This window comes from Myxine glutinosa, chromosome 12 (genome assembly GCF_964187855.1).
Source record: "Myxine glutinosa chromosome 12, kmMyxGlut1.1, whole genome shotgun sequence".
NCBI lineage: Eukaryota > Metazoa > Chordata > Myxini > Myxiniformes > Myxinidae > Myxine > Myxine glutinosa.
This window is the reverse complement of record NC_136272.1, coordinates 20227932-20251916: the sequence shown is the minus strand read 5'-3', so window position 1 is coordinate 20251916 and position 23985 is coordinate 20227932. Positions and strand designations below refer to the sequence as shown.

The window sequence follows — 23985 nt, the reverse complement described above, 5'->3', positions numbered from 1 at the left end:
TTGTGAAACGATGGCCTTTCAGCCAATGAAACGCCCGAGCCGGGTTTCAACCAATCGAATACCGCAATGTTATGGACACCCATGCCTTTGGCACGCGCACTACGCTTTTAACCAATCAGCTATCCCGAAGGATCATAAACCAATCGGTGCCGTCGATGTTGCGTGCTCATGTGGACGACGAACAGGAAATGCATTTTTTAAAACCTGAATATTGTCCTGTACATAGATTTATACTGTGTGACGTTTTTCATACCATCATTTAATATATACCAATACACCAGTTCACTTCAGGAGTGGTAGCAAGGGTCATGTTATTCTTTTCTCTCGGATATATATAGATTTACGTAGATCTCGAAACACCACGATAAGCTATTTATACACGTTAACACGGCGTTTGTCGAAGGAGACAAAACAGGAGGGAACGACAACGATATTCAGTAGAGATCATACCTCCACCTGGTGGGCCATACTAGAGTCCCTGTATAAAGAGAGTTGCGCCATGCGCTGACCCGAGATTTCTGGTCACGTGATTTCGTGGCGCCATTTTGTGTCTAACTTCACCGTGCGTGAACGTCAGCTTGGTACGGGAATGTTGTTTATTGCCAAACAAAATGACTGGTTGTTCTGCTTTTGGTTGTTCAAACCAATCTGGGAAATATAAGATGTATAGATTTCCAAGTGATAAAGTCAGAAGACAAATTTGGGAAGCGAAAGTCAGACGAAAGAGCTGGAAAGCGATCGACTCCTCGAGACTCTGCCAGGTAGGCCCACGCCGCTTGATGATCGATGTTCAAAAGCAATTCTATCTGCTCGGTTTTTTTTTGGTTGTCTGTCCGTTGAAAACCCTTTTAAAGGGAAGTGATTTGTGTTTGTTTATAATCTTCAAGGAGCTGACCAAAAATGCATTTCCGTGGGAAGAACCCTGCTCAATTTTTTTCGGGTAGTCCTAGCGGACCGCATATTGTCATTGATTGATGAAATGTCCCGGTACAGTGGCATTGCCTGGTCTGCGGTTGGGTAGTCTGCGGGCAATGTCACTGTACTTTTTCAGAGGGAATTAATTTTGATTTTATAGGGGTGGGAAACCCATGGTCCGTTTTGTTTTCAGTTGTCTGTCCGTCCATTCAAAACTTATTCCGAGGCAAGTTATTTTTTTGGTTTAAAATCTTTAGCCTAATCGGCAATCATAAAAGCAATTTTAGGGGGGGACCTGCTCAATTTTTTTGCGGGTTGTGCAGTCATCCATACGTCCAAAATTTGACGAGTTATTGTTTGCTTTGTACAGTGCTCATGCGTCTTGTGGCATATTTGCTCAAATATTTCCCACCCCGGGATTTATGGCCAAATTGTAGTGATGGAAGATTTTGCACATTGGACAATCCCTATATATTTAACCTGGTGACAGCTATCGTTCCCAAAACATACAATATTTCTAGGTGATTAATGCAGTAAAACAGGTGTATTTGTGTACCCACATTTAAAACTGGCTCAACTTTCAAAAGCTGTTATCCCTGTTTGATATCAATATACATGTGGTCGATAGAGCTAGCGATTTGTCTGGCCATCTTCCGGAAGATTGTCCATGTGATTTTCTGTTGTGGAAGTACTAGGACATGACAGCTCATTAAAATTAAACTGTGTTGTGTTAGAATAAAAATTTCAATAAATAAATACATCAAGGACACTCATTGTATGATTGCAGGAACATTTCGATGTGAATCAGTTTGAGAGGGGGCGAGCTGATGACAAAAAGAGGTTGAAGTGCTCTGCAGTTCCAACAATATTTAGCTACCGGAAACCCGTGAAGCTGCGCAACTCCCCCAAGAAGCGTGGACCGTCCAGAACTGAGAGACTACACCTACCAAACTTGTCTGACCACACCTACTCCACTCATGAACGTATTGACTCCTCAAATGAATCTCAATGTAAGAATTGTTTTATTTATTACAAAATCATGGCAGGACATGTTCAATCAATGACATATTTTAAACGATTACAAAATGACAGGCATGTGCTTGTCTATATTTGTATAGCTCTTTGAACTATAATTGTACGTTCAGATTATGATGACTATCTTCCTGTTGCCATTTTCTTTTTACATTATTCTAAATATTTTGCAAAATTAAATTGTAAAAAAATTGTGTTATATTTAACGTTAAGTATAAAATTATCTTTCCCGATTACAACATTTATCTACAGAATACTGAGCAATTGTACATACCAATTTTCCAGTTGGCCATTAATTGTATATGTGCTCTTTTGTAGCTGAGAGTGAACCTATGGACACTGATACACAAGAGGGCCAAGATACTAGTGATTCTATTGAAGAACGGCTGCTGAGATTGGAGGAGAAAAATAAAAAACTGAACGATCAATTGAGGAAGACAAAAAGAACAGCAAGATCAATATGCAAAGCAAAGTTGAAACAGGAAGCTCGAATATCAATATGTACTGAATGTATGAACCAAGTTTTGTACTGAATGTTTACTGTGTTGGCCTCATCGTGTTCCTGGTGAAATTAAACAAGTTATGGTGAATACGACGTCTTATCTGTGCTTTTCCATATCTGTTCGACTAGACGAACCGTGCACACTGCAGGTATTTTTTAAAGTTTTTTCTCTGTTTAATTACGGCTTGGCGCAGTCGAAAATTAAGTGTTAATTAAGTCGCCAGCTATGAAACATATTAATCGATCAGGCAATATCCATCAGAGTTCTGGGCAAGGGTGTAGTAATAAATGAACGTTTCAATCTTACTAGATGCCGATGACGTTTTCCTTATGTCAGAGACAGAAGCTGACTTGCAGCTTGTTAAATCATTACAATGGAAATTGAATATAAATGTCGATAAAACTAAAGTTGTACACTATAGAAATATGGCAATACCACGTACAGAATTTGTTTTAAGTGTGTTAGACTATATGTCGGCTGGAAGTCCTACACCGGAATTGCTCTCGGCACCCTTTAGAAAATATTGGATATGCCCACACTCCTTTCTAAAAGTTATTAAAATTCAGAGAACGACAGCATTGGTTTGTCTTACTTATAATGTTAGCTCTTATATGCAGTGTTGGCTTGTAATATGCATTGCCATACCACTTTTAATATCACCACACAGCTCTTTTTCACGGCAATAGCTGAGTTTTTGACAAAACAAATATCACCTGTATGTAATAATAAGACAAAATATGTGTAGTAAATTTTTTTTTAGCAGGTTTAGAATATATCACCCCATATCGCGAATGTACATGTATATCTAATCCGACACACTTAGACACAAAATGGCGTCCAAATTTGAGTTGACACAACTCTATATACAGGGACTCTAGGCCATACCACTCAATGGTGAAGAATCACTGAAAAAATTCTACTAGCTGGATCCGGATCTTCACCAAAATTGAATCAATTCCTCCTCGTCACACACACAACTTATTCAACAAGTTTCGTCCAAATCCATCCATAACGTTTTGAGATATCCTGCTATGTATAATTTTTGGCACTATCTCCCAATGGTGAAGAATCACTTAAAAAATTAAATAATTATCATGTCCGAATCCATATGCAGATCTTCACCAAAATCGAATCGAACCGTCCTTGTCAGACACCCAACCTGTCCACCAAGATTCATCCAAAGCCGTCCACAACCTTTTGAGATATCCTGCTATGTATCATTTTTGGCCCTAGTCTCCCAATGGTGAAGAATGAATGATCGTTTTAAGGCCATTTTCCCCGCTAGAGCGGGGGTTAGCCTTGCGGGCCCCATGACAATCATGGTTCCCTGTTTGAGGCAATGTTTTTATGGCCGGATGCCCTTCCTGACGCCAACCCTTGGTCGCCTCTTACGATGCCAACCCTTAGTCGCCTCTTACGATGCGCAGGGATACGTTGTACCTATTCTAACCGGGGTACACACCGGGATCATTCATCCCAGCAAGCTGATACTCAATTTGCCGACCTCAGAAGGATGACAGGCTGAGTCAACCCCCTGGTGTTAAATTAGCGATCGACTGGGATTCGAACCCAGGATCCTAGGATCCCAAGCCAGCACCCTAACCGCTAAGCGAACACCAGGCTGACATTGGTGAAGAATCACTTAAACATTTTTTATCCAGATCCGAATCCGGGTCTTCACCAAAATCTATTAATTTCGTCCTTGTCACATTCGCTACATCTCTGCCAAATTTCGTGCGAATCCGTCCACAACTTTTTGAGATATTTTGTTCACAGACAAACGGACAGACTGGGGTGAAAACATAACCTCCATCCACCTTTGGTGGCGGAGGTAAAAACCCCTTGGGGAGAATGGATATTATTAATATTTTTGTAATAACATTGATATTGTTGTGAATATGAGAATGTGTTTTTTTTTATTTTGTGGTGGTGGTAAAATGTTGTAAAAGGTTGTTGTAAAAGGTTGTTGTAAAATATCACCCCTCCTCCCTCCGTTGTGGTTGTATAAAGGTCAAAGGGCGTTCCCGTAGTTAGTCCATAGAAAAACATACATGTAGGTCACGATATATCTTTTCTTTTGATAGTTATCTCTTATTCTGTGTTTTAGGATAAGGCTGTGTCTCCCATTAATTAAAAGTACTCCATTGCACCAGTGAAAGAGAATAGACCCCCTTTCCTTCCCATCCCCAAAAGCCTCGATTGCCCATATTACCTCCCCTCCGATCCAATTGCCGCCATTGGCCACGAGGCAGGGTTGGGGAAGAAAGGCGTGTCTCCACCTCGTCATAGAGGGGGAGGAGTGAACCAGCCCCGCTCGACCAACCATGAGCCAGGGGTTTGGCTACAGAGGGTGGAGGAAGAGCGGTGGGGGAGGTTCGCAAAGGTTGAGGGGCGGGGGCCTATATAACCCAAGGCAGGGGTGTGGCAACGAGAGATGAGTTGGTCTGAGTCGGTTGCCAGAGGAGGGTCAGTGGTTGCGGTGGTGAGGAGTGAGAGAAAAGAAGAAAGAGTGAGGGTTTGGACCAGACAGGCAGACGGGAGATGAGCCTTTACCGAGAGACGAGAGGGAGTCCAAGGAGTTGAGTCCAACCAAGAAGTCCAGAGTTGAACTGCAGCTCGAGCCACCGCAACTGCATTTGCTGCAGCTGGAGCCACCGAAACAGCAGCCACAGCAGCGTGAGGCCTGGACGGCAGTTTGGAGCACGGCCGCGGAGGAGCGGCGGCTGCCCAACGAGTCAATCGTGCTGAAGGACCAGTGGACCTCCCTATCCCGCCAGCCATCCATCTCCCGCCAGTCCTATCATCAATTCCCCGCGTGAGTCAGTGTTCTGTTTGTGCTGTCCTGGGTTAGTTAAGTCTGTAGATAAGCTAAATTTGCACTGTGTCATCTGCGTCTTGTACTTGTAAATAAACTGAATTGCTTTTTGTTGCTTGTGTGTAAATAGTAAATAAATTCAGTAGTAATATTTCAAACCTTTTGTCTTTCGTCTTGGCCTTCTTTTTCCTCTTTGCATTCGTCGCCTTTGTCTTTTCCCCATTGGGCAGCTACGGTGCGATACGGCCAAAGTCTGGGTGAATCGGGTGAGTTTGTTAGGTCGCGGTCTTACACCACCGCTCGGTCTATAACATCTAACCGCGATCTATAACAATATTATGCTATTAAATAATTATCATTGTTGTTGTTAGAAGCGGCCTTGGAAAAAACGCCACGATTAGCTACCTATACACGGATCAACACCTTGACAGAGATTTAGGCCAAAATGGTAAACCCCCTTCGGGATGGGGGCAAATTTCAATACAACCTCCATCGTGTGACCCTTACTCCTCCTGTCTGAAAAGAATGAAGGTCACCTGGAAAAAAATTGGAACATGGGCCCAGGAGCGGTAAAAGTTCATAAGAAGCTCCATATGACAGGTGGCATGATTGGATAATAAGAAGTTTTCTTAATTTTACTGCAAAATACCAGGATGGCAGTTTACAGTCAGGTGGGCCAAAAAATCCAGACCCCTTATGGAGGATATACATCACTGAAATTTATGTCCTTGTCCTTACTTTCCTTTTTAATCCATGCACTTGGCTGTGATTTTTAGAAATCTTGTTCCAATTACAATCCTACACCTTTAGCATCAACAGCTTTCAGATGATACTGAACCCTCATGTTAATACACGACTTGGATTGAACTTTCCATACCTTAACCCTCTGCTACTAAAAGGGTAGCAGCACCAGTGACAACCATTGAACGCAGAGTCCGTTCAAGCGGACAACCTCAACGCAAAGTGGTATAGCGAGACCGACAATTTTAACGACCCCAATGTTTCCCACCTTGGGATCTGGCGGGGAAAGTTTGTCCAAAATCATTCATGAACCACCTGGTATTCACCTACAGCGATTTGTAATTATATCGGGGTGTCAGTATACCACGCCCACGAACTAATGATGCCAGATGGAACAGCCGGCTTAATGTCCATCCTAGGATCGAGACATCATGATGCGATGCACCGATTCACCAGGTTATAGATGGGTCGACAATTGAACCCAGGCTTGATAGTTTCACCTCTGCACCGTCGGATAGAACAGCCAAGACATGCAGTAACAAGCCATTGCAAAGTTCCCTCACCGGATTCAAATCAGCACGAGTAACCAACGGCATACGACAACAATTATTTCCTGATAGCTGACTTGACATTTACTAGTCAGGGGACTAGAAGGGACTAGAACTAGAAGGGGACTCGGGAGAGCGCATACCTCCGCCAGGCTGAACAGTTTACATTTTGTATCCCACTGATAGGCCGGATCTACATTCGGATATAAAGCAAAATCTAATCGCCTTGGTCTCATCGCCAAACCAGCACATCCACTTAGTTTTGTCATAACTCGTCCATAACTTTTTGAGATATCATATTGTAGCGGTTACCTGAAGCATGACACAATTACCGTGCACCGGCCGATGACGCAACCGGCGAGCGGTCACGTGTCCAGACTCGCCCGGGCGTGTCCAGACTTGCCCTCTCGGGCGAACACTTGCCTTGCATACCACGCCCCAACGAGAGCCGTGACTTACCTATTTTGCATACCACGCCCCGCCTGAGAGGCGTGGCTTTTGTGTGTTCAGTTTGCGTTATAAATTGCCGCCCGTTCGAGGGACGGATTCAGTGTGCTTTTGAGTTCTTTGGTTTTGAGCTAAATAAATAGCTCGGTGAAACTTCGTTCTTGTGTCGTCCATTTTGTCTGGCTTTATCGTGCGAGCACAGCTCCCACAATTGGTGACCCCTTTCTAAGAACACGGCGATGGAGTCAGCTGTAGCTTTGAAGCTCCCGGGCTTCTGGGAGTCTCACGCGGCCGTTTGGTTTGCTCAAGCGGATTCTCAATTCGCCCTGCGGAACATTACGGAGGACACGACGCGCTACCACCACGTGGTCTCCGCGCTCAACGCCTCCGCCGCGGCCCGGGTCCTGAGCTTCCTACAGCACCCGCCGGACGCCGACAAATACGGCGCGCTCAAAGGCCTACTCCTCGGTGCGTTTGGACTCACGGACACCGAACGCGCACGACAACTACTACACCTCCCCGAGCTGGGCGAGGCCCGTCCGTCCGAAAGCATGGACCACATGCTTGCTCTTCTCCGTGACCACAGCCCGGACTTCCTCTTCCGCGAGCTGTTCCTCCATCGGCGACCCGGGCAGGTACGCTTAGCTTTGGCTAATTCGCCCATCACGGACCCCGGCGCCGTGGCCAAGGAAGCCGATAAATTTTTCTCGGCCAGGCGACATATCGGAGCAGCCGCCTGGCACCCTGGGCCGACCGAGGCAACGCCCGCGCCACGACCGGCGCCTCCACCGGCCGAGTCCGCGCCACTGACGGCTGCGGCCGCCGCGACGCCCCGTCGACCGAACCCGACGCGACCGCCGGAGCCTCCACCAGAGCGGACCATGTGCTATTACCACGCCAGGTTCGGGCAGAAGGCCAGAACGTGCCGCCCACCGTGCACTTTCGGCGGGTCGGGAAACGACCAGGCCGGCGCTCGTTGCCTGCCATGAGCGTCGGCCATTCAGGCAGCCTTCTGTTTATCACGGACATGGAGTCCGGCGGCGTTTTTTGTGTGACACCGGCGCTCAGCTGAGCGTGATACCCACCTCGGTGGAGGACAAACAGGCCGCGCTTTGCGGCCCCGCTTGGTCGCCGCAAACGGTTCCTCCATCCGCACCTTCGGTTCGCGCAGCGTCGCATTCTGCGTCGGGGGCCAACGCTTCAGGTGGGACTTCATCACGGCGAACGTGCCCATGGCCTTGCTGGATGCAGATTTTCTTTGTGCACATGGGCATTTGGTCGACGTCAAACGGCGTCGGCTCATCAACGCGGAGACCTTCAGCTCGCTCGCTTGCTCATTGAGCGGCTCCGCTCCGACCAAACTAGACTGCGCGCTCCCGGCCGTGGACGATTTCACCCGCCTACTCGCCGAGTTTCCCGCCCTCACGCAGCCGACGTTTTCGGCCGTCACCGTCAAGCACGGCGTCGAACACCACATCCCGACCACAGGTCCACCGGTCTACGCCAGGGCTCGCCGCCTCGAACCGGCCAAACTCGCCGTGGCGAAGGCGGAATTCGACTCGCTGGAGCGGTTGGGCATTGTGCGGCGCTTGAACAGCGCGTGGGCCTCGCCCCTGCACATCGTGCCCAAACCGGGTGGCGGATGGCGACCATGCGGCGATTACCGCCGCCTCAACAACGCCACCACCCCCGACCAGTACCCGATACCACACATACAGGACTTTTCCGCCCGTTTGGCGGGGCGGGTGATCTTCTCCAAGGTCGACCTTATTCGGGGCTACCACCAGGTACCTGTCCGGCCGGCCGACGTTCCGAAGACGGCTGTAATTACACCTTTTGGCCTCTTCGAGTTCCTCCGAATGCCGTTCGGCCTTAAGAACGCGGCCCAGGCCTTCCAGCAGCTGATGGACAGTGTGCTGCATGATCTCATCTTTCTGTTCGTCTACCTGGATGACATTCTCATCGCCAGCACTTCCCGTGCGGAGCACCTCGTCCACCTGCGCACGCTTTTCGAGCGCCTCGGCCAGCACGGCCTCATCATCAACCCGGCGAAATGCCAGTTTGGCGTAACGGCCATCGACTTCCTGGGGCACCGCATCACAAAGCGCGGGGCCGTCCGGCTGCCTACCAAGGTGGAGACAGTCACAAGTTTCCCGCGCCCCCGCTCCATCAAGGCGCTACAGGAATTTTTGGGGATGGTAAATTTTTACCACCGGTTTGTGCCTCGCGCCGCCCAACTCATGCGCCCCCTGTACGAAGCCCTCCGGGGCAAGCCGGCCAAGCACGACGTCGCCTGGACCACAGAGATGGACGCGGCGTTCACGGGTGCTAAGCTGGCCCTCGCCAACACGACCATGCTGGCACACCCGGCGCTCGACGCACCCATCGCCCTCACCACGGACGCTTCCGACTACGCGGTGGGCGCCGTGCATGAACAGTGGGTGAACGGAGCTTGGCAACCGCTGGCCTTCTTCAGTCGGCAGCTTCGACCTAACGAGCGCAAGTATAGCGCTTTCGACCGCGAGCTCCTTGGCCTTTACCTGGTCGTTCGCCACTTCCGCCATCTTTTGGAGGGCCGCCCGTTCATGGCGTTTGTGGACCACAAACCCCTGGTCTTCGCCATGGCCAAGGTTACGGAGCCGTGGTCGGCCGCCAGCAGCGCCACCTCTCTGCCGTGTCAGAATTTACGACTGACATCCGGCACGTTGCGGGCAAGGACAACGCTGTGGCCGATTGCCTCTACCGGTCCGGCGCGAACGCCGTCCACCAGGATGTGGACTTCGCCCGCATGGTGGCCGACCAGACCGCCGACCCCATGGTGCAAGCCCTCTGGACAGCGGACACAGGCCTGCGGTTGGCCGACGTCCCCTTCGAGGACACAGGCACGGTTCTCCTGTGCGACGTTTCCCTGGGCCAACCTCGCCCCATCGTGCCCACCGGATGGCAGCGGCACATTTTTGACGCCATCCACGGCCTTTCCCACCCAGGCCGGAAAGCATCACAGAAGCTCGTGGCAGCAAAGTTCGTCTGGCACGGGCTCCGTAAGGACGTCCGCGACTGGGTCAATGCCTGTGTCGCCTGCCAGCACGTGAAGGTCCACCGGCACACCCAGGCCCCGTTGGCACCATTCAACGTGCCCGCGCGGCGCTTCGACCACGTCAATGTGGACCTGGTGGGACCCCTTCCCTCCTCGCGGGGCTTCACCCACCTCCTCACGATGGTGGACAGGACCACCAGGTGGCCAGAGGCCGTCCCGCTGGCATCAACAACATCCGCCGACGTGGCGCAGGCCTTCATTGGCACTTAGATTGCCTGTTTCGGCACGCCCTCGGACATCTCCTCCGACATAGGCCCGCAATTCGCCTACGAGCTTTGGGGCGCGGTCACCCAGGCCTTGGGGGTCAAGCTTCACCGCACCACGGCCTACCACCCCCAAGCCAACGGCTTGTGCGAGCGGTTCCACCGCTCGATGAAGGCCGCTCTCAGAGCCAGCCTCCAGGACGACGGTTGGGCCGACAGGCTCCCGTGGGTCCCATTTGGCCTCCGAACGGCCCCTAAAGAGGACCTCCAGGCTTCCACCGCCGAGCTGGTCTACGGCCAGCCACTGCCCGTGCCGGGCGAATTCATCCCTGACGCCACCGGCCCCTGGTCCGCCAACGCTCGGACCTCCAGGAGGCCGCCAGGAGATTTGCCCCCGTGCCCACATCCCACCACGGCTGCCCCCAACCCCACGTCCCCCCAGCACTTCGCACTGCGGAGTACGTTTTTATCCGGCACGACGCACACCGGGGGACCGCTCCGGCCGCCGTACGATGGGCCTTTCCGGGTCCTGCAGAGTGACGACAAGTCATTCATCGTCGACATCGGCGGCAAGCCGGACCGCATCTCCGGGGGCCGCCTCAAGCCGGCCCATTTGGACCTCGACCAACCTCCACGGTTGGACCTTCCTCCACGACGGGGCCGTCCCCCGTCAACCAAGCCCCCCGCCCGACCATCCACCGCCACTCCGCCTACCACCCCCACGCGAATCGCCAGGGGTCGTTTCGGCCGGGTCATCAGGACCCCCCTCAAACTGACTCTCCCGGTGCAGGTTAATTCTGGGGGGGCGCATGTAGCGGTTAACGGAAGCATGACACAATTACCATGCACCCGCCGATGACGCAACCGGCGAGCGGTCACGTGTCCAGACTCGCCCGGGCGTGTCCAGACTTGCCCTCTCGGGCGAACACTTGCCTTGCATACCACGCCCCGTCGAGAGGCGTGACTTACCTATTTTGCATACCACGCCCCGCCTGAGAAGCGTGGCTTTTGTGTGTTCAGTTTGCGTTATAAATTGCCGCCCGTTCGAGGGGCGGATTCAGTGTGCTTTTGAGTTCTTTGGTTTTGAGCTAAATAAATAGCTCGGTGAAACTTCGTTCCTGTGTCGTACATTTTGTCTGGCTTTATCATGCGAGCACAGCTCCCACACTATATGGTTTTTGACCTATCTCTCAATGATGAAGGATCCCAAAAATTCTCGTATCCGGATCTTCACCAAAATTGAATCCGTTCTTCCTTGTCATCCACACAACATGTCCACCAAATTTCAGCTGAATCCAGACAACTTTTTGAGATATCCTACTCACAAACAAACTGGTGTGAAAACATAAACCTCCGTCCAACGGTAATCAATCATCAGACGACATTTACATGGGAAGGCTAACATTATATTTTCAATACACTGGGATAAGACATCCGGTTCCTCTTTGAGACAAAGAAAGGGTTAATGGTATAGGTTAAACACATTCTCAACTGCAACAGATCTCCCTGCACTCACATCATTAATTTTAATCAAGCACAGTCTTGGCCAAAGATATTGGCACCCTTGAACTTTTTTCAAAGAACTCACAATTTTCTCAAAAAATAAGTTGAAATTGACAAAAGTATTTGGTATCCACAATTCTTTATTTCACTGTTAATATTACAGAAACTTTGTTTTTGATTCAGAACTTAATATCTCCTTTTAAATCAGAAACAAAAAAAAAATGGCATTGACAAAATTACATTGACACCCTGGACTTAATATTTGGGAGCACAGACTTGGGACAAAATAACTGCAGTGAAACGCTTCCTGTAGACATGAATGAGCTTCCTACACCTCTCTACTGGCAGTTTGTCCCACTCTTCTTGTGCAAAGTGCTCCAGTTCTCCCAGACCTGAAGGGTGCCCCAACTGCTGTTTTTAGATCTCCCCACAGGTGTTCAATGGGATTTAGATCTGGAATCATTGCTGGCCACTTCAGAACAGTCCAGCGTTTTGTCTTGAGCCATTCCTGGGTGCTTTTTGAAGTGCGTTTGGGGTCATTGTCCTGCTACAAGACCCATGACCTTCGACGGAGACCCAGCTTTCTGACACCAAGTTGAACATTGTGCTCCAAAATGCCTTGGTAATCTCCTGATTTCATGATGCCATGCACACATTCAAAGCACCCAGTGTCAGAGGCAGCACAGCAACCTCCAAAATATCACTGAACCTCATCCATCTTTGACTGTGGTGAATGTGTTCTTTTCCTTACAGGCTTTATTTTGTTTTCTGTAAACATAGAGATGATGTGCTTTCCAAAAAACCCTAATTTGGTCTCATCTGTCCACAGGACATTCTCACAGAAGGATTTTGGCTTGTTCAGGTGTCTTTTGGAAAACTCCAGTCGGGCTTTCTATGTCTCTCTCTCATCAGTAGTGGGGTCCTCCTGAGTCCCCTAGCATAGAACCCCCTTTCAATGAGTTGGCGACGGATAGTGCGAGTAACTGTCGTACCTTGTGTCTGAAGGTCAGCTTGAATCTGTTTGGCAGTTGATTGAGGTGCTTTCTCCACCATTCAAGCAATCCTTCACTGCAATCTTCGATCAAGTTTTATTGTGCAGCCACGTCCAGGGAGATTGGCTACAGTGCCATGGGCCTTAAACTTCCTGATAACATTGCGTATGGTGGACACAGGAACATCAAGGTCTGTGGAGATGGACTTGTAGCCTTGAGATTGTCCACGCTTGGCTACTATCTTGTGTCTGACCTCCTCAGACAATTCTCTGGTTTTTCTTTCTTTTCTCCATGCTCATTGCGGTACACAGTGACACAAAACAGCAGAATGACTCCTTTTCTCTATTCAAACTGGTTGAATGAGTGATTTTTATATTGCAGGCACCTGCAACTCGCCACGGGTGAGTTAATTTCCAAAGTAAAGGAGAATCACCCGCTTGAAATCTAATGATTTCTAACAACTTCTAAAAGGTGCCAATAATATTGTCCAGGCCATTTTAGGATTTCTGTATGGAATAAGCTAAGATTTAGTAATTTTTTGAGCTTTTTTTTGTTTGTTTTGTTCCACTGAAAACCAAAGAAATACATTTGTGAATACCAAACTATTTTTTTATTTTACAATTTTCTGAAAAATATGAATGAATGAATGAATGATCGTTTTAAGGCCATTTTTCCCCGCTAGAGCAGGGGTTAGCCCTGAAAGAAATGGTGCATTATTTGAAAAAAGTGCAAAGGTGCCAATATTTTTGCCACGATACGACTTTATTTTTCAAATTAACAAAATCCAACCTGTGCTTTCAATATACAGCGCACGAGCATTATATTAGTGCTCCCATTCAAAGTTCACAATCATGAATGAGAAGGCTCAAATAGTAAAGAGAGCGTTTTCATGACTGGGTTGGTTACAATTTTCAGGTCAGGTTAAGAAGCGCTCAGAGAAAAGACAAGAGGCTTTGGGCCAGGCTGCATGAAAGGCCAGTGCCATCTGGCTCCACGTGTAGGCCCTTGACAACACCATCCTCCAAAATCATGGCGTATCTGTAAACACACGAAGAATCCATTCTACCTCTACCAACACATTTTAGGCCATGAGGTGCTGCTTTAAATGGGGTGCTTTGCAGGTAAGGTCTTAAAGCAACCAAACTATGGGGTCACATAGTGCCCTTTAAGAAGCACAACATACAATGAACTCGAACAAAACAATCTACAGACACAAAAACAAACACCGGCCGCTAAACATACCGTTGAGATCTTTTTCCACCCAAAGCTTCAATAATGTCCTTTTTATCCAGTTCCAAATCCACAGCCTGCAGTGAGAGGGTTGAAGAGCTGATCCAAATACTCCATCATGGGTTGTTTTGGTATATACACGTTACACGAGTACATGCTTTGTATGAATTTTAAATAAACGACAATGGATTGCCATTAAAAACTCAGTCGACTCACAAATGGCATCCAAAGCAGGGGGTGATCTACCTGTTCGACATGCAATGCAGTCCATACTTTGCGTTCAAATGGAATGGGTAAGAAAAGGACTGCCAAAAATGCAATGCCACCGATTGAAAGTCCCCCAAAGTTGGAAGGGGAGGGGTTGCGACAATGGGAATGGTGGGGGAGTGGGGATGAGGGGTTGCAACAACGGTGTGGAATAGGGGGAGGGGTCACGATGACAGTGGGGAAAGAGGGAGGGATCACAACAATGGCCGGGATTGGGGTGATGGGTCGCGATGATGATGAGGAAGGGGAGGAGGGGTCGCAACAATGGGACAGGAGATGGGTGAGGGGTCATGACGATGGTGGGGAATGGGGGAAGGGATCGCAATGATGGGGGATCGGGTAGGGATCGTTATGATGGGGGGTGGAGGAGGGGTTGCTATGACGGGGGATGGGGGAGGGTTTGCTATGACGGGGGATGGGGGAGGGTTTGCTATGACGGGGGTTGGGGGAGGGTTTGCGATGACAGTGGGTGAGGGATGGTGGGGTGGGGGGAAGAGGGGTCGTGACTACGGAAAGGGGGATGGGGAGTGAGGGGTGGGGTTGCGTCGATGGGACGAAGGATGGGGGAGGGGACGCGACAGCTGATGGGTCGCGGCAACGTGGCAGGAGATGGGGGGGAGGGGTCGCGACAATGGGTCAGGGGATGGGGGCAGGGTTTGAAACGATGGGACGGGTGGGAGGGGTCCCAACTATGGGCCAAGGGCTGGGGGGGGGGGGGGGGGGGGTCGCAACGTCAGGACAGGGGATGAGGTGAGGGATCGCGGAATCAGGACAGGAGATGGGGAAAGGGTTCGAGACAATGGGTGGGGGAGGAGTTGTGATGACGTGACATGGGATGGGTAATCAGTCAGCAACGGGACAGGGAATGGGAGAGGGGCCGCGACAAGACAGGGAATGGCTCACAACTACGGGACGGTGGATGGGTCACGATGACAGGACTGTGGATGGGTGAGGGGGTGTGAAGCCGGGATTGTCGATGGGGGAGGGTCATGACAACAAGATGGGGAATGAGGGAGGGGCCTTGAAGATTGGCTGCAACGGGGGTCGGGGGAGAAATGAGGGAGGGACTAAGATGACGGGACGGGGGATGGGCAGGGGCTGCGACGATGTGACGGTGGAAGGGGCCGCATCTACGGGACAGTGGATGCGGGAGGGGTCACGACGACGATACGGGGGATGAGCCGTGATGGCAGGACGTGGGGATGGAGGAGGGGCCACCATTATGGGAACGGGCATGGGGGACAACCGCAATGACGGATCGCGGTGAATCAGTGGGAGGGGATGCGACGACAGGATGGGGAATGGGGTGGAATGACAATGGGATGGAGCAGTGGAATTGATGATGGGATGACTAACCACCAAAGGTTTAAGGTTGTCTGCACCCCTCCCGAGACAACGTACCTTGGTGAAGGTTCCAGTCGGATCAGCTAACATCCGGATTTTTCCTTCAACTCCGTGAGCCTTTCCCCATTCCCCCATCACAAATGCATCATTGACAGCAACACAAGCGATCACATCATAGCCTTTGCTTTTAAGGATGTCTGCATTTTGTACAAAACTTGGTAGATGTTCCTGGAGAAAGAGAAAGAAAGAGATCAGTCTTAAATGGTTACACAAGAGACAATGTAGATACAGTATAACAAACCTGTGAACATTCAACTTACCCAAGCCCCTTTTCCTTTAACACCCCACCCCTCAAAAAAGCAAATTAGAACGGTATATTGTGAACACAGCCGATTAGTAAATAAAAATATGCATATGAAACATTTACACTACTGTGGTAGGCCAAATTTCTAGTCACATTGTCATTGACAAAGTTAACCCCTCTCCCACCCTCATCACAAATGCAAATTAAATAAATCGATGAATAAAAACACGACACACTAAAGAGTTCATAGAACACGATGCCCTGCGTTGTGTTCAAGTGTATACTTCAATTTTATTAAATAATGATTAAAAAAATTATTAAGAAAAATCCAGAAGTTCAGTGCTGTTGAAGCAGTCTTATACGCCAACCATTCTTATACTCACCCTATAGAACATGCCCAAGTACTGCAGAACTGGAGGCTCTGGGAAGTATTATGATGGCGATTTGTGTTCTAGTGTTCAATTATATTGTTGTGGATATGAGAAGTGTTTTTTTATTGTGTAATAAATTGTAAAATATCACCCTCCTTCCTCCAGTTGTGTATAAAGGTCAAAGGGCGTCCCTTAGTTAGGTCATATACCATCACGTAGCCAAATCATGGATTTCCTCCTTGTTGGTAGTTATTTCCTTATTCTGTGTATTAGGTTAAGGCTCTGTTTCCAACTAGTTAACACTGCATTGCATCGAATTCAAACAAGGTAGTATCCCCTTTCAATTTCCCCAGAACCTCCATGGGATTCCCCTTTTGTCAGCCGCATTAACAAATTCCTCTGCGCGGTTTGCTGCAGTCCGCTGTTTCTTTGGGCTTGCGGTTTTCGCCGCAGCTGCTTGGCGGTTTTCACCGCGACTCCATTAGCCACGAGGTGGGCTCGGAGAAGAAGGGGGAGGAGCCGCCGAATCCAGGGCGTTGGCCGCCCCTCGTCATCAAGGGCGGAGTCAAAAGAGGCCGTGCGAGCCAACCGGCACGGCAGTAAGCGACCCGGTAGGCGTGCCCAGAGAGCTCGCGGAGAGAGGTTGAGGCGCGCTATAAAACGCATGCGCATGCGTCAAGTAGGAGAGTTGAGTGAGAGGGTTCAAGAGTGGCTGAAGAAGGAGAGTTGTGCTGGAGAGTTGCTGAGTTGCGTAAGGGAAGGACGTTGAGTGTGGCGTGAAGTGGCGCTGAAGTGGAGCTGAGGAGCCCGGAGTCCAGCACAAAGCGCCCATCCGCTCGCGGTGAACCATACGCGCCGCTGGACACCAAGGTTTTCCCGCCAAGAACGCGAGTCGACTCCTGGAGCCGGACCTCGATGCCTAAAGTGGCCTGGGCCTTCCCATTCCTCCTTCCAGCCAATCCACTCTGCAATTCCCCGTGTGAGTCTGTCTTTGTTTGTGCTGTCCCTGGGTTAATTAAGACTGTAATAGATAAGCTAGCATTTTCACTGTGGTCCGCTTCTTCTTCTTCTGTTTTTATTTTATTATCTTTTCCTTCTCCTTGGTTGCTTTCAATTGTGTAAATAGTAAATAAATCATATTTGTATTTCTTACCCTTTGCCTTTCTTTCCTCTACATCCGTCGTTGTTGTCTTTTCCCTCATTGAAAACCTGTGGCGTGATTTTGGCCAACGTTTGAGAATCGGGTCTAGTTTCTGTTAACGGTTCGTGCCGCGGCTGCCATCTGCTCGGCAAATTAACATCTTATCCGCGGTCGCGAACGAAGCTGCTCACCTGCCTCTGGAGGGAGCTTGTGCAGCTTCAGGACTCACGTCGGTCAGTCACAAACAAGGGGATTAATCCCCCCTCGAGAAGGGATCCGAGGCCGACGTTGGGATCCGTAACAATATCATTACATTTAAATAAAGGTTTGAAGGCATATAGAACCACCTTTAGAGGCCATTTTCCCCCACAGAGCAGGGGTTGGCCTTTTTCGGGCACATTGGTCCCCTTTTTGAAGCAATGTTTTATGGCCGGATGCCCTTCCTGCCGCCAACCCTGTTGGTCGCCTCTTGCGACACACAGGGAATTACCAGTGAACTGGTACTCAATTTGCCGACCTCGGAAGGATGACAGGCTGAGTCAACCCCCCTGGTGTTAATTCAGCGATTGACCAGGATTCGAACCCAGGATCCTAGGATCCCAAGCCAGCACCTTAACCGCTAAGCCAACACCAGGCTAAAAGGCATAGAAATTAATTAATTCCGGGTTTTACTGCCATTTTACCCGGTGTCTATTACATCACCCTATCTCCCTAGAATGACACTGGGTGTAGAGCATACCTCCGCCAGACTCAACAGTTTATGTTCTGTATCCCATCGATAGGCCGGATCTGGATCCGGAACTGAACCGTCCACATATGAAGAGTTCCACTTTGTTCAACTTGGTAGAAGAAGCATTCTTTTTGGTTGAAGGGGCAAATGTGGGAGTGTAATCTTCCTGGTTGAAGGTAGTTGACTGTCCGATACTGTTGAGCATGTTAATGATGGACGTCCTTTCCTTTTCGTCAGTAGAGCAGGATCACATTGGGAGATTGCCTTGGTGCAAGGTAACTTTGCCTCGTTAATGGTCGTTTTCTTTGTTGCATCTGCGTAACAACGCTGGTGTTGGGCTAGCGGCTAGGGTGCCGGCTTAGGATCCTAGGATCCTGGGTTCAAATCCCGGTCGATCGCCGAATTAACGCCAGGGGGGTTGACTCAGCCTGTCATCCTTCCGAGGTCGGCTAATTGAGTACCAGTTCACTGGCAATTCCCTGTTTGTCGTTAACGGCGGCAAAAAGGGTTGGCGTCAGGAAGGGCATCCGGCCGTAAAACATCGCTTCAAAAAGGCGACCAAAAAAACAACAACAACCACGGTTCCCGAAAAAGGCCAACCCCCGCAAAAATGGCCTCTAAAGGTGGTTATTTGTTTTTTTTTCTTCTGCGTAACACTTCCAGTGCCATGAAGCCTGTTTTTCTCCAAGATTTTCATGGGTCAGTCCATGAAGGTGTTCAAGAATAGAAACGAACTCTGGCTCGTCAAATACGGCTCACTAACAGATACATGCGAGAAAATGTTCTTGTGAAGTATCCTTTGGTTGTTTTATCACCAAGTGTCCACCAAAGGTTTGGCACCTGAGGTACAACTCGAAGTTTCTCTCCATTTTTTTTCCCTTTCCCAGGAAGGCTTTCAACATTAGATGCCACAGTCTGAAAGTAGAGACAAATTAATTCATCTTTAGAGTTTGTATTTTATAAAGGATATCTATCACACATTACAACAAGAAACAGCAATCAGAGACTGCAGACCCTAACCCTAACAACCCAGAATGTGTTATTGGTTTCTAGGACTTTTGTATTAAAACAAATATGGTAGCTGAACCACGTGACCAATGACGTCATCATTCATTTTTCTTCTCCACCAATTTATCTTTAGACGACGTTCAATAAATTTAATCTTGATTGGATGCACTTGTCGAATTATGACGTCATAATGGAGGCACTTATGACATCATCATTAACATATGTTATTCCCCATGGAGAGTGCTTTTTACAATGAGCCATGTCTCAATTTTTTTTTCTACGCAGCGCTTTCGGAGATAGAGGTGCAATTTTCTTTGTTTTTTTTCCAAGATGGTGCCCGTACCACGTGATCTACGACGTCATAATTATCATAAAATCTACAGGAGGATCTCACCTATGGGTGAAAATTTCCTGTCAATAGGACCAACGGTTGCAGAGAAAATAATATTTGTTATGCGCGGGCAAACAGACAAACAAAGAGACAGACAGACAAACTGACTCAAATGCAATACCCTCTCCTTTGGCGAGTGTAATAAGACTATATAATTTCCACTGAACATATACAATTACATTTAGGTACTCGGACATCCAGAACGAAATTGAAAGACTAAAAATGAACAGAAATAGCAAAATTCCTATCGTTGAATGCTAAACTTCAAGATGTCCACCAATGATCCGAGTTGGCTTCCAAAAAACGCCAAACATTATTTCTGTAAAATTCAGCCAAAAAGCATTTTCAAACGTTTTATATGAAATTCCCACGATATGACATAACAACATTGACTTTATCATGCTAGATATCGATTTTGGCCCCAAAAAGGTGTTGGTGTTGGGCTAGTGTTGGGTGTTGGGCTAGCGGCTAGGGTGCCGGCTTAGGATCCCAGGATCCTGGGTTCGAATCCCGGTCGATCGCTGAATTAACGCCAGGGGGGTTGACTCAGCCTGTCATCCTTCCGAGGTCGGCAAATTGAGTACCAGTTCACTGGCAATTCCCTGTTTGTCGTTAACGGCGGCAAAAAGGGTTGGCGTCAGGAAGGGCATCCGGCCGTAAAACATCGCTTCAAAAAGGCGACCAAAAAAACAACAACAACCACGGTTCCCGAAAAAGGCCAACTCCCGCTTGCGGGGAAAAAGGGCCTCTAAAGGTGGTTTATATCGATTTTGGCCCCATATCTCTCCATGGCGAAGTCGAATCACTTAAAAAATTCCAGAACCGGATCTTCACCAACATTAGGGTGCATCAAATGCCCCGTTTTTGAAAAATATTCTCATTGATCTAATCATACTTTTTTTGGTTAAACTAGCCCCACATAGCATTTCTGTAAAATATTTCTGTTTCTTTAACTTCGTTTATGTTGTGACTAAAGTTTATTCACGGCAGACAACAATGGAATTTGTCGGACCAAACCGGCAGACAACAATAAAGTTGAATTTGTTGCGACTTTCGGACCCCCCCAAAATAGGAATTTGCTTTTTCCTCTGAAACTACACACACCATTCTGATGAAACTTGACAACAACCTTCACCACCCATGATGTACCAAAGTTTGTTCATGACAACAACATCGAGTCCTGAGGGGGTCTACTGGGGGAGTTGCCCCCAAAATAGGTATTTGATTTCTTCTCAGGAACGACACATACAATTCCGATGAAACTAAACCACAACATTGCGCTCATCACCCATGATGTACCAACGCTTGTTCCCGGCATTAAAAGAACAACAAGAACAAGAACAACTTGAAAAAAAATTGGGGTCTAAGATGTTCAATGGGGAGTGGGGTTGCCCCCCAAAATAGGTACTTGGTATTTGCTTTCTTCTCAGAAACTACACACACTATTCCGATGAAACTTGACCATAACCTTCACCACCCGTGATGTACCAAAGCTTATTCACAGCATGAAAAAAAAAAAGAAAAAAAGCGGGCCCTATAGGGTTCTGGGCGGGGGTTGATGAGGGCGCCGAGTGGAAATCGCAGTGGCCGTCTGAGTGGCAGTTGCATCACTTTCATCGTTGCTGCCGGCTGCAGCCTCATTGTTGTCTGCCAATGAAATGATGGAACTAGCAGCACCAATTTCCTGTGCCTTCTGCTTGTGCTGTTCTTTCTCGGCCTTCTCACAAACCTGGCGACAGTGCAACTTCTGCGTCAGGACCTGGTCAGAGGTACCCAAAGATGATATGCGGTCAGTCGTCATCGACTACAGGAATAGGCGATCCTCCAGGTTCGTGACCAGCTGCTCAACGTTGGCCGGCCACGACCATGGGTCACATCCAGTCGTTGTTCAATGGCCTACAGGTTGGCGCACATGGCCAGGGTTGATATCTCCCTCGTCTTGCTGTTGGCGTCCAGAAGCTGAATGAGCAAGATGCTCACCTGGTTGTTAGAGACGGTGGGTATGTTGGCCTTCTTGTAAAAGTCTGCGTTTGATGCACCCCAACCAACATCTAATAATTTCGTCGTGGTCACACACTCAACCTGTCCACCAAATTCTGTCCAAATCCTTCCACAACGTTTTGAGATATCCTGCAGACAGACAGAGAGAGAGGGAGAGGGAGACAGACAGAGACAGACAGACAGACAGAGAGAGACAGACAGACAGAGAGAGACAGACAGAGAGAGACAGAGAGAGACAGACAGAGAGAGACAGACAGTGAGAGACAGAGAGAGACAGAGAGACAAACAGACACAGAGAGACAGACACAGAGAGACGGACAGACACAGAGAGACGGACAGACACAGAGAGACGGACAGACACAGAGAGACGGACAGACACAGAGAGACGGACAGACACAGAGACACGGACAGACACAGAGACACGGACAGAGACAGAGACACGGACAGACACAGAGAGACGGACAGACACAGAGAGACGGACAGACACAGAGAGACGGACAGACACAGAGAGACAGACATTGATAGACAGACAGACAGAGAGAGAGACAGAGAGACAGAGACAGAGAGAGACACAGAGACAGAGACAGAGAGAGAGAGAGAGCGAGACAGAGAGAGACAGAGAGACAGAGACGGACAGACAGAGACGGACAGACAGAGACGGACAGACAGAGACGGACAGACAGAGACGGACAGACAGAGACGGACAGAGACGGACAGAGACGGACAGATAGAGACGGACAGACAGAGAGGTGTGAAAACATAACCTCCATCTCTCTTCAGTGCACAGGTAATCATCATCATCGTCTAATAAAAGGTTACCTTCGAGCATCCCGGTGTAAAAGCTCCAGGCACTGCAAACAGGACACCTTTCTTTCCAGCAAACAGGTGCGCCACGTTTACCTTGTTAGCAGGACTATTCTCATGCAGTTCGATCGAAGGTAGTCTCTCTCCAACCTACATGAAATCAACATCTCAACATAAATCGCAACCAGAGCAATTCATGATGACATCACCTGCCTTATACTATAATATAGTATTAACCATAATAAACAGTCTCACACTTACCTTGATGGGCATGCCGAAGACCGTGCTCGTGTGAACCGGGCCGACCAGGTAAACACACGTGCTGCCACCTCAATGGGTCAATGATATAGTCACTATTAATTAATTACTTTTACCTTTTAAATTGTATTTATTTATTTATTTCTTATTCCGAGCATCTCTCCCCTGGCAGATCTTTAGTGTACAGATTTCTATGGGATGTCCCAAATTCATTCAATGCGATGCACACAACTTATAAACCTATTATTATATTTACCTTTATGTGAATCATAGATCATTGCCGAATTAGAGAAGACCGAGGTTGTTATTAATGCGAAATAAAACACATAGCGAACCACCGCTGTGCCTGTCATCAACTACACCGCCATGACACCTTCGGTGTTGCAGTTGTGCGATATCTATTTATTATGTACACAATTCCGATCTCCCTTTTCTCCCAATTATTTCCTCATAGGGTTTAAATTAGGGGAAGATTTTCGGTCCACGTCTTTCACGAACCGGATGGTGAGGCCTGATGTTCGACTGAAGGTCATATATTGACGGGAATATGGAACATGTTCAGGGTGTTCGTCCGGACCCAGTGCTGACAGATGGAGATCCTTCGCTTTAACGTCCTGCAGATTTATAGCCTGCGAAATACCATGACGCTGGTTTGTAGGTTGGTCGACTTTTGAACCCAGGCTAAGCTCGCCATGTTCGGCGGAATAACGTGCAGTCGTGCATGCTTGCACAAACTACTGCTTGATGAAATTGGGTTGGATACAAACTACTGCTTGATGAAATTGGGTTGGATACAAACTACTGCTTGATGAAATTGGGTTGGATACAAACTACTGATTGGTGAAGTGCCAGCAAGCAAGGATAGCTCCTCCCCTCTCTGCCAGCAGCAAGCAAGGATAGCTCCTCCCCTCTCTGCTCTCTGCCTTCAGCAAGCAAGGATAGCTCCTCCCCTCTCTGCCAGCAGCAAGCAAGGATAGCTCCTCCCCTCTCTGCCAGCAGCAAGCAAGGATAGCTCCTCCCCTCCCTGTCAGCCTGGGTGTGCCGGTGGACCTTCGCGCGTTGGCAGGCGACACATGCGTTGGCCCAGTCGCGGACGTCCTTACGGAGCCCGTGCCAGACGAACTTTGCTGCCACGAGCTTCTGTGATGGTGATGCTTTCCGGCCCGGGTGGGAAAGGCCGTGGAGGGCGTCAAAAATGTGCCACTGCCATCCGGTGGGCACGATGGGGCGAGGTTGGCCCAGGGAAACGTCGCACAGGAGAACCGTGCCTGTGTCCTCGAAGGGGACGTCAGCCAACCGCAGGGCTGTGTCCGCTGTCCGGAGGGCTTGTACCGTGGGGT

The 23985-nt window shown here is 48.8% G+C and overlaps 1 protein-coding gene and 1 long non-coding RNA gene across 2 annotated transcripts; one reads left to right on the top strand and one right to left on the bottom strand.

The window, feature by feature from the left end:
* The first annotated feature begins 44 nt into the window (after positions 1-44).
* LOC137438146 (uncharacterized) lies at positions 45-3025 on the top strand. The gene is made up of 3 exons (XR_010986661.2): positions 45-761; positions 1703-1925; positions 2266-3025. It is a non-coding gene; the product is annotated as an uncharacterized LOC137438146 (long non-coding RNA).
* An 8660-nt stretch (positions 3026-11685) lies between these two features.
* Positions 11686-22865, bottom strand: LOC137438141 (peroxiredoxin-5, mitochondrial). The gene is made up of 5 exons (XM_068133115.2): positions 22649-22865; positions 22403-22537; positions 15695-15865; positions 14039-14103; positions 11686-13834 (listed from the first exon to the last, which is right to left on the bottom strand). The coding sequence occupies exons 1-5, from the start codon at positions 22658-22660 to the stop codon at positions 13729-13731; spliced, it is 489 nt and encodes a 162-aa protein (XP_067989216.2). The 5' UTR covers positions 22661-22865; the 3' UTR covers positions 11686-13728.
* Positions 22866-23985: the final 1120 nt, after the last annotated feature.